This window comes from Astatotilapia calliptera, chromosome 22 (genome assembly GCF_964374335.1).
Source record: "Astatotilapia calliptera chromosome 22, fAstCal68.1, whole genome shotgun sequence".
Lineage (NCBI taxonomy): Eukaryota > Metazoa > Chordata > Actinopteri > Cichliformes > Cichlidae > Astatotilapia > Astatotilapia calliptera.
The window spans coordinates 33,046,621-33,056,667 of record NC_137442.1 but is presented as its reverse complement, the minus strand read 5'-3'; the positions used below and the strand labels follow the sequence as shown (position 1 = coordinate 33,056,667).

At 39.7% G+C, this 10,047-nt stretch overlaps 2 protein-coding genes across 3 annotated transcripts in view; both read left to right on the top strand.

Moving 5' to 3' along the window:
• The window catches only part of LOC113014918 (uncharacterized), an 11,537-nt gene extending 2,596 nt beyond the window's left edge, over window positions 1-8,941 (top strand). The window contains exon 5 of one of the 2 annotated variants that reach the window (XM_080296433.1): window positions 8,259-8,941. In XM_080296433.1, coding sequence (XP_080152559.1) covers window positions 8,259-8,705 — 447 coding nt within the window. In that variant the 3' untranslated portion in view covers window positions 8,706-8,941. Of the gene's footprint in view, window positions 1-1,788; window positions 2,224-8,258 lie in introns of those variants that run through there. The other variant, XM_080296434.1, reaches the window with a different exon arrangement.
• On the top strand, window positions 2,229-6,219 carry LOC145423693 (uncharacterized). The gene is made up of 5 exons (XM_080296432.1): window positions 2,229-3,239; window positions 3,435-3,625; window positions 3,759-3,852; window positions 4,034-4,227; window positions 4,848-6,219. Exons 1-5 carry the CDS (start codon window positions 3,022-3,024, stop codon window positions 5,033-5,035), a joined length of 885 nt encoding a protein of 294 aa, XP_080152558.1. The 5' UTR covers window positions 2,229-3,021; the 3' UTR covers window positions 5,036-6,219.
• Window positions 8,942-10,047: the final 1,106 nt, after the last annotated feature.

Here is a 10,047-nt window from a genome sequence, read left to right as displayed (position 1 = left end):
TCTCTTTTCCAAAGATGAGTGATTCCTCAATCAGATACAGGGCTTGCAATATCGCTAGCCCGACGTCCCGGAGCTAGCGATTTTTTTCAGTCGGGTTACCAAAATCTATCTCTGCCCTGCCCGTCGGGCTATTGTAGGAAAAATATGTCAATGCTTTTGCATTCTTTCAGAAATGTAGCTGGGTAATTATGTCATTGGCATCGGTGAGCCACTGCCAATATGTGACATATTGAAGTCGCGTTTGAATTTGTGCTTGTTTTTTTGCTTTCACTTTGCAATCGTGCGAACTGTGTATAGAGAGCGACAGCACTGATCTGTGAGTGATGATAATTTGTGCACCAATTCCTCTGACATCGTCTTATTAATTGTTAGCTTACTATGCAAACATGACAAGTGAAATCTCCCGCAGCTTACACATGTGAGAGGTTGATCGCGCAGAGAATCGCTGAGCTTATGTGAGTGCCTGTGTAAAAGCAGCAGGATATATATTTTAGTTCTGCTGAGCCAAATAAGACAGGTCAGGGTGAAGAAGTGACAGCCAAAGAAAAGCTTACCACAAAACGGAGAAGTTATGGCAAATCAGACTATAAGGCAAAAAGAAAGTGCAGCTTTATGGTTTCATGGACAAAAGAATTTCTGTGGCTGCGATATGATGAGCTAAATAACCAGGGCTGCACATAAGTGGTCCGCAGGTGCGCATTCGCTGTCAAAATAAAAAACACGCACAAGGGTTAGGGTTAAATTTAAAAACTGTACTTTTGAGTTAAAATATATATTTATAATCTTAATAAATGACAAATTAAAAATGCATGAACATTTTTTTGTATCGAAAAAATATCGAACCGTGACACCAAAGTATCGAACCGAACCGAACCGTGAATTGTGTATCGTTGCACCCTTATATATCTATCTATCTATCAATCAATTTTATTTTCCAGTTTTTCCCAAATTATAGAAAGGTGGCTCTGTGCCCTAAGCCTACCTTTGTGTCTAAGGTTAGGGAGTCTACCATTGGAGCTATCAGTTTTTCATCCACCGGCCATTTGCTGATGAGAGCCAGAGGCGGCTTAATTCACTTTGTCCTGTCTGCGCATTATGCATTTAGCTAAACAGGACTCAGGGGTTTAGGAAAAGCAACCAATTCTTTGTGTCCTGGGCTACCTCTCATAGAATGAAGCCTATGTCACATCTATGGCACAGGGGCTATTATAAAAGGATGTCTGTGGACCCCGTGTCCTCGAAATTGTTGGTTCGTCTTCGAGAGACGTTGTGGTAGTAGAGCTTCCATGATTGGTCACGCCAGAGGGCACTTCCCACAGTGAGATATCTCACTTGGTTTTTAGAGAAAAGGGGTTACGGATGTCATCAAGCATTTCCATGTGTTAGAGCCCCAATTTAAGCTCAGGATATGAGGCTTGAGGCGACATTTTATCCAGATGACATTCCCTTTCCTTCATGTTTTTGCTTCTTTGGTGAACATAGATCCTTGATATCTTCAGTCTGAAGCTGCAGAGAAATTAAAAAATGCCTCCATAGTATGTAAAAGAATATGAATTCTGCTCTGGTGAACTATGTATGCAGCTTGCCTCTCGCCACATACATAATGCGATTAGGCGGAACGGCGAAAAAATGTTTTAATATACAAGGAATTTCAAAATAAAGAAGCGGTATAATATGTTGTCAGTTTTTGTCTTAAATAAAAAAGTTATTGTCACACATATTTATTTAACTGATGTTTTTATGCATAGGGTAATTCATGTTTTGTTTTGCTTTTTTGTCCTTTCACAGCTGACACACCTCAGCAGTCACCCAAGAATTGGACTGAATCTGAAGTAAGCACCTGGCTAAGATCAATTGGAGTGAAGGAACAGTACATAGAAAAGCTCCATGAAGAAGAAGTAAATGGAAAAATCCTACTTGCACTAAATGAGGACTTTCTAAAAACAAAAATCTACATGAAGTCAGGGCCTGCTCATTTGATTATTCAGAGAAGAGATGAGCTTATCAACTCCCAGCAAAAATGTCAAGAAAAGAAAAAAACTACTGGTTCCAAAAGAACTGAGTTTGAGGAAAAGAGGAGTCAGAAATTGGTTCAGTCTGTTTCAACAGTAAGTGATGGTCCTCCAGCACAAACTACAGAGACAGAACAAGATGTCTTTGAGGAGAACCACGCTTCTCAGGAACAATGTGTGTTAATCTCAAAGGAAGACTGTAAACCAAGGGGTCCGTGTACTTTTCGGTATTTGAAGTTTTGTTTCAGAAACCAAAACGAAAAAACGATATTTAAAAGAATTTTCATTTTTTTAATTTTTGATAAAGAATAAAATGGGCGAAAATAACTTGTTTTTTCATTCGGTGGTAACAAATAGCCGTCATACACTTAAAATTAGACGTGCTTTTTTGGATTTCTTCGTGATTCAAATAATGAAAGTATACTAGCGCAAAAACAAAAAAATAGACGCATTTTCAATGTCTGAAACGGGAAGTACTTCTTCTGCGCGTTTTTTTATGGCGCGCGCACACCGTCCCCCACACAAGAGATCGACGGCCTTAAAGTTACACTGGAATAAACAGAGGATGGACCATTACGTTGTTTTTAGGAAAACTAAGAGAGTGACACTCCGGGACGAAGACATGACTGCAGAAAAACTGGGTCGCATCTTTCAGGTAGATATGTAAACTTCGCAAACTTTGCTTTCAGCAGTTTTTTTATGAACGTTATTGTTCTTCCTTACTGCGGAACGGCTAACGTTAACATTTGGTGATTTCATGTAGGCCTACTTTTACTAATACTATGTCTAGCCGTCTTCATTGTGCTAATATGTGAATTGTGCACATGTGCTAATGTGTAAATAGTTATTCATTGACTTTTACCGGCTACTAGCTAATAAGTAAGCCTTTAGAGCCTATTAACCGTGTGCACAGGAGTAACACGTTAGCAGAGCAACGTGATTTACGGAAACTTTTCTTAAACAGGTATCCGCGCATACTCTGTACATCACGGATGATTCAAACGTGGCTATGTTCCCCGGTGCGGTCTCTGGTGTTTTCAGCGCATTAGACCTTACACCCAGAGGTCACTATGAAGTCCACGGAGAAGACATGGAGTCAATTCCAACAGCAGGTTCCAGCGGGCAGCGTTTTGCATTTATGCGAGCACCAGCTGTGGCAGCGTCTGCACCTTCACGTTCACAGCAGGCTACTTCAAGTTCCCCTATGTCCTCCAAAACATTTCAGAGGTAGGATGAGTCTGTGTTCTTGAATATTAAATTACAGAACAGGCAAAATAAAAAGAAACATAAGGTGCATGGATAGTTGAATTGTTAAGAATAGCAAAGCTGTTTTAGTACAATTTGCCTATAGCAATCACTGAATGGATTTGTGGCCTGCTGTCTTTTACAAGATATGTAAAATTATTATGTTTTGTTTTACAGATCAGTGTACTTTGCAGATGTAGTTGGTGGGAGGTTGATTCCCAATAGAATGGTGGTTGTACGATTCCTGGAGTCTGAGGCTACGCTTCAAGGGATAGTAGGAAAAGTGCAAGATGCCATTGGTAATTACAACCCAATAATTTTGACAGATGCACAGGGCAATGCAATTCTGGAGTCGGAGGGCACAACAGGTGAGCCATAATATTACAGCTAAAGCCCATATCTTATGGAGAGACATGTCTTACCAGACTCTTTGTAATATTTATTGGGTAATATGGTATTGGCTTCTAAACAGGTTTCTTTGGTTTTGTTTTTCATCTGTAGGGTCACAGTACTGGAGACAAAATGCACGAAAAATTCTTGCTGTGCCTGAACAAGACTTTAATTGCCTCCAGGGAACAAAGAGGAAGAAACTGAGGTATGTGAATAAATATGTATATACTATAGGATGAACATCAATATAGAAGAATTAATTTGATTTAAATCCTATAATAGCAGTAAGACATCACTACATAAATCATCATCTATCAGTAAGTGATGTGATGTTTCTTTAAGCCAGTAAGTAGCTTTGACATCTGATTATCCATTTTTATTTGTAGCAGCCGTAAAGATGATGACAGTGCCAGTTTGGGAGAAGTGAGTGACAAAATAGAAGAGTTGGTGTTGGCATCTCAAAGTCTGCCAGCTGTCACAGCAGCAATCAAAGAGCTCACTGATCTTGCAGTTGCCCAGAAAGTCACAACCCCCAAGCTGCAGACACTCAAGGAGGGATTTAGCTGCGTGGTTTGTATGAGTATGTTCAAATGTTGCTTAGTAAATACATTACATCTACACTAACATTTTAATTACAATTAAAACAATGTCAAACCACATTCAATCATTACTTTGGACAAACATTTTTTTACCAAACATAGGCTCTTTATTCAGCAGTGTCCATTTAAATACTTAGGCACAGACAATCAAGATGCAGGTCTACTGTAACATAACATTCAAAAGTTTACATGCACATTTAATTTGGGTTCTCCTTGCAATCTTGACTATGAAAGTATAGCTTTTCAAATTGATTACAATGTCAGTATGGGTGACGGTACACTGTTCACAGTAATGTAAAACTAAAAAGTTCACATTTAAAATGGGACTGTAGTTGCATATATTGAATCAAGTACCTGTAACTTTTTCATTTTTCTTGCTTGCTAATTGAGAAAATGTACTGATTTTGCCCCTCATCAATTATAGACAAAAATATAGACAGGGACTTTCTCAGAACAGCGTGAACAAGAGGAATTACAGAATAACCAAAAATATTCTGCATGCTGTCTGTAAATTTATGTCAAGACTGACTTTGAACCTATAGTTTGAACTAAATTCAACATAAATGGATAACAGTCTCACTTATCTGATTTACTTTTGCAGACATCATTGAGGATCCAGTGTTCTCACTGTGCTGCAGAAGCATTATTGGCTGCAAGACATGTGTGGAACAGTGGCAAGAGACATCACAGCACTGTGCAAAATGCAGGGAGAGTAACAACGGAGTTCTACAAATTACTGGTCTAACAGCTGCATTTTCTGTATTGAAATCTTTTTTTGCAGAGGAGTAATGTAGTGTGTACACACAAATGTTTACAGTCAGTTGATTTTTTTTTTTGTCTGTTCTGTACAGTTTACAGATGCAGTGGTTCATACATTTCTCTGAGTTATGTTTATGAGACAGAGCAGAGCTTCTTTGTATGGCATAAAGTCACCATTTACGGCTCTAAAAAACAAATGTGAAATATCAGGATATTTTTCTGCAAAATGACTCTCTGTTCTAAGTTTGTCCTGTTCGGTTGTGAAGGGATCAACTCCAAAAGTCGAATATTCTTTGAGTGCAGATCCCAAGTGCTGCCTGTAAAGGTCTGCTGCTTCAAGTGCATTTGGCAAGAGCTCTGGAGAAATTCTTCTTTTACACCCATGTTCTGCAAAGTGATTTGGTATGCCTTTTCCTGTAAAAAATAGAGGTGGTGTTTAAATGTTCATTATCAGGGTTGTAAGCAATCTGACTTTTTTTTTTTTTTTTTTTAACCTGGGATTCTATGAGCATTCCATGATTCTACCACACTTGCAAGACCAATGTTACACAGCTGACAGGTTAGATTGGACACACAGTATCGCACAAGGTTATCCTCCATATCTATCTCCTCCTGGTCCATCAGCTGGAGTAGGGCAGTTTTTAGTGGGTAGTTGACACGGTTGTTGATTTCAGGCCAAATCCTTTCAACTGTGTGGTTCTAAAAGAGTTAAAAGAAACATGTCTTAAATGTACGTAGTAGTACACGTAATAGTATAAGAATTTCAGCTGATGTTAATGGTACTTAAATCTTACTCTTGTGGATGAGGTCTGTAAATAAGGCAGTCTCTCCTGATTGAAGCGATGATGTGACAGCATCTCTTGCATGAATAGTGTTAAATAAAATTCCTTTCCATGGTCTACTCGCACCTGGTCCCACATACCATAGGTGATCACTGCAGGTCTGGTACAGGAAAAATAAAGAACATTTATTAACTATTTTGCTTTAAGACCAGCAAAGGTGTTATTATTTTGAATGTATTCATTCATGTTTTTTTTGGGTAATATTTTAGTTGTAGTAGGACAACATATATTTCTTAAGTTTCTTTGCAATGTCACTGTCATGCTCAGACTTTAGATGTATGTCAGAACAATTGAAAGATATGTGGAAATCCAAGAACCTTGTTCCATTCATAAATGAACACTGATTAATTGCAATAAAGTAGTTAAATGATTCATGTGCAATTCCATTTTATTTATTTTTACATTAATAGAAAATGTTGATCAAAATGTTTGGTAAGTTCTTAATATATTATATTCAGGAACATAACCAGACCCATCTGTTGCATGTCTAATTTAAATTCAAATATTGTAAATTTGGGTGCAGCTCATGTCCAATATGACTAACATGTCCATCAAAACACTTAAGATGAAATAAATGGTTTGAGAGGTTGTATTACCTGAAAACATATTCATAGATGCTCAAGTTGTTTTTGATTGGCATTGTGGAATGACTCACAATCTTTTTACTGAATCCATCTACAGCTAAAACATGGGTGACTCCAAACATTACAAGTTTCTCGTTTTGGTCCAGGTGAACCTTGTGCCCCATGCATTCAGCATGGTACGGTGTGGGATTAAGATTCCGAGCTCCCTTACAAAAAAATCACAAAAATAAATGACAGCTGACTGGATAAAGGCAGATTTGATCATACGTTTGAGGAAGAGTCAAGTAACTGTTAAAGCAGGGCGTACATCTGTTAAACAGAATTAGGCCCTACCATTACATGATGTATATCACAAATATGACAAAGAACATTGGAATACAGTTCTAGTGGAAGATTAAATAACATAGGCTACCTGGCGTCTTGCTTCATGATAAGGTTGATGCACCTCTCTTAAAATTGACCCAATTCGTCCCTCTGCAGCATGTACCCCTTTTGTGGACAGATAGCCCTTCATCATTTTGCGGCCATATGTTGGGCCCACCTGTTTAAAATAAAAGATCATGCTACTACTAGAACAACAAATGTAAAGTAGCTTATTCTGAAAGCAAATGTGTAAAGCTAAAGTATTGTGCTAATTAACTGTACAAATACCAGTGAGAGACATCTTTAAAATAACTAACGTTACCCACCACCCGCAAGACGCTAAAACGCGCGGGCGCGCGCACACAGTCTAGACTAACCCCCTTACAACCCAGTTAAGACAACCATACACAGTCATAAGGTGAAGGAAGAAAGTACCTTACCTCATTTATAGCTTGTGTCACCTCAAGCTCCAACCGTGTGTCCGAGAGTCGACAGCTAGTGATTTGCTCAGCACAAAACTTTCTAACATTTCTCGCAGAAAATCCTCTCACTTCCCCGTGTTCATATGACAGACGCTCTGATATAATTTCCGATGACAGGCCTTGTTTTGCCATCTCCATGATCACGTCTGAGTATTTTTCCAACGTCATGATGTCCACACTACAGTGTTTGCCATAAGTTTGCGCATCACTTGTACAGGTTGTTGACCTACTAAAACTTCCGGTTCAGACAAAATAAATAAAGGGCCCTTTCTCGTTCTTTTTTCTTGGGTTTTTCGTTTCTGATGTGCGAAAGGACAAAATGAAAAAAACAATTGTTTTACGTTTTTCATTTTAGCTTTTTAAGTTGAGAATTAAATAAGTGTCTCATTTTCTTTTTTAAATTATACTTTCTGAAACGAAACTTCAAATACCGAAAAGTACACGGACCCCAAGGCCATTTGATCAAGAAGGGATTGATTTTTTATATGTGAAACACAGAATCCTGCAGCCTGAATCAGGTGCTTTTAATCTGATATTGCCATGCCACGAATTTAAGTCTTTTGCTGTAGCTGCTACATTGGATCGCACAAGACTCCAAGCTAAGTTTGCCAAAGAGGTTCTTAAATTTGCAGCTGGTTGTATGAATATCAGATCAAATGGCACAATACACTTTGGTGTGATGGACAGCAAAGAGGATGGAGAATATGTGCACGGTGAGATAACTGGTATCCCTGTAACAGACAAGGATATTTATGTCGATGCTTTGGACTACATTGAAAGGAGTTTCAACTCTGACACAGAACACATATGCCAGTGTGTGCGACCGCCAAGGATCAACTATATATTAAAAGAAATCACAAAAATCTCATGAATTAGAGTCAGATATTTATAAAAATATTACAGTTACAATATAAACAAATGGAAGCTGATCATTTCTAGGATGCTGGTGTAACATTTAGGCTGTATTTGTAACTATTTCCAGATTGTCCTGCTGAAGAATCCAGAGAACGAAGAGCAAATAAGAAAGAGTCTGCAAGAACTCATCAAAAACCTTGCTCCACTTTTTCTGGTCTCCTCCACCATCTGCATTTCCCAGAAATCCAAAACCGACCAAAATTCAGAGAGGTACTACGGAGTCTCCATGTCCACCAACGGTCCTAACCCGGGGAAAATTGTGATTGCTGCCTCCTGTCTTAGCAAATGGGATGAATATGTATCTGGTGCAGTGATGACCTATTATCCAAAAAAGGTCAAGAAAGATTACTTTGATGGAACCATTGAAGTACCTGGAGACATCAGGTGTGAGGCATTTAATCTCAGTAATGATGAAAAAATGAACCCTTGCAGATCATGTCACAATTTGTTTGGCTTGAACACAGACGACACCAAAGACTGGCCTTTGGTAACTGTGCTGAACCCGAGAGCCTGAGCAACTTGCTTACAAATGAGGAAGAAGTTAAAAATAAAACATGTGCACGAACACTCAGCTGAAAACAGGCAGAGAGCAGAGGAAGAGGTTCGTAAGGATCTTATGAATGTGTTGCGAACAATTCAGTTTAAGACATGGACAGGAGAATTTTACACCCCAGAATCATAAGGTGCATAAGGTGACCTGATACATCTGCTTTGGTCTGATTCTGATGAATAAATGATGCTCTGACAGAATGAGTGTGGATTTGCTCAAACTGTTTACTCTCCAGCTCCGTATAATGTGCTTGTTAGAAATTATATGTAATAATAAAATCAGGCTTCTACGTTTTAAAATGCAATATGAAGGATGCGAGACAGCAATTATTGGGAAGAAACACCTTTATACTGGTCTATACCCAGGATGCACATGAAGTAAAAACAACAAAACCATTTTTTCCTTTTATGATCCCATCTATAACCTCTTTCATAAGCGCTACACATGTAGTTATAATAGTTGTAGCATGCTTCGAGAAGCTGGTCAGGGACTTCATCTGCTCTGCACTACCCGACTCACTGGACCCTCTACAGTTCGCATACCGCCACAACAGGTCCACTGATGATGCCATAGCCCTGACACTACACACTGCCCTGTCACACCTGGAGAAGAGAGACACGTATGTGAGAATGCTGTTTGTAGATTACAGCTCAGCATTCAATACCATCGTTCCCTCGAAGCTGGACAGGAAACTGCAGGATCTAGGACTGAGCAGCTCCCTCTGCAGCTGGATCCTTAGCTTCCTGTCTGACAGACGCCAGGTGGTCAGACAGGGCAGCATCACCTCATCCCCCATCACACTGAACACTGGTGCTCCACAGGGGTGTGTACTGAGCCCTCTCCTGTACTCACTCTACACCTACGACTGCACAGCCACTAACAATTCCAACATCATTGTGAAGTTTGCGGACGACACTACAGTGGTGGGTCTTATCACCAACGGTGATGAGACGGCTTACAGGGAGGAGGTCAGCGCCCTGACCCACTGGTGTCAAGACAACCATCTCACCCTCAACGTCGCAAAGACAAAGGAGTTGATAGTGGACTTCCGGAGGTGCAGAGAAGTACACACCCCCATCACCATCAACGGCGCTGCTGTGGAGAGAGTGAGCAGCTTCCGGTTCCTTGGTGTACATCTGGCTGAGGATCTTACGTGATCAGTACACACAAACAAAACAGTGAAGAAGGCGCAGCAGCGCCTCTTCTTTCTCAGGAGACTGAAAAGATTCGGCATGAGCCCCCGCATCCTCAGGACCTTCTATCACTGTGCCATTGAGAGCATCCTCACTGGATGCATCACCACCTG

Bases quoted from the DNA above. Each gene is read 5' to 3' on its own strand.
- LOC145423693 (XM_080296432.1), top strand. From the start codon at position 3,022: ATGTTCCCCGGTGCGGTCTCTGGTGTTTTCAGCGCATTAGACCTTACA. The intron at 3,626-3,758 runs GTGAGCCATAAT...TTTCATCTGTAG, and splicing joins GGAGTCGGAGGGCACAACAG to GGTCACAGTACTGGAGACAA. The intron at 4,228-4,847 runs GTATGTTCAAAT...TTACTTTTGCAG, and splicing joins TAGCTGCGTGGTTTGTATGA to ACATCATTGAGGATCCAGTG.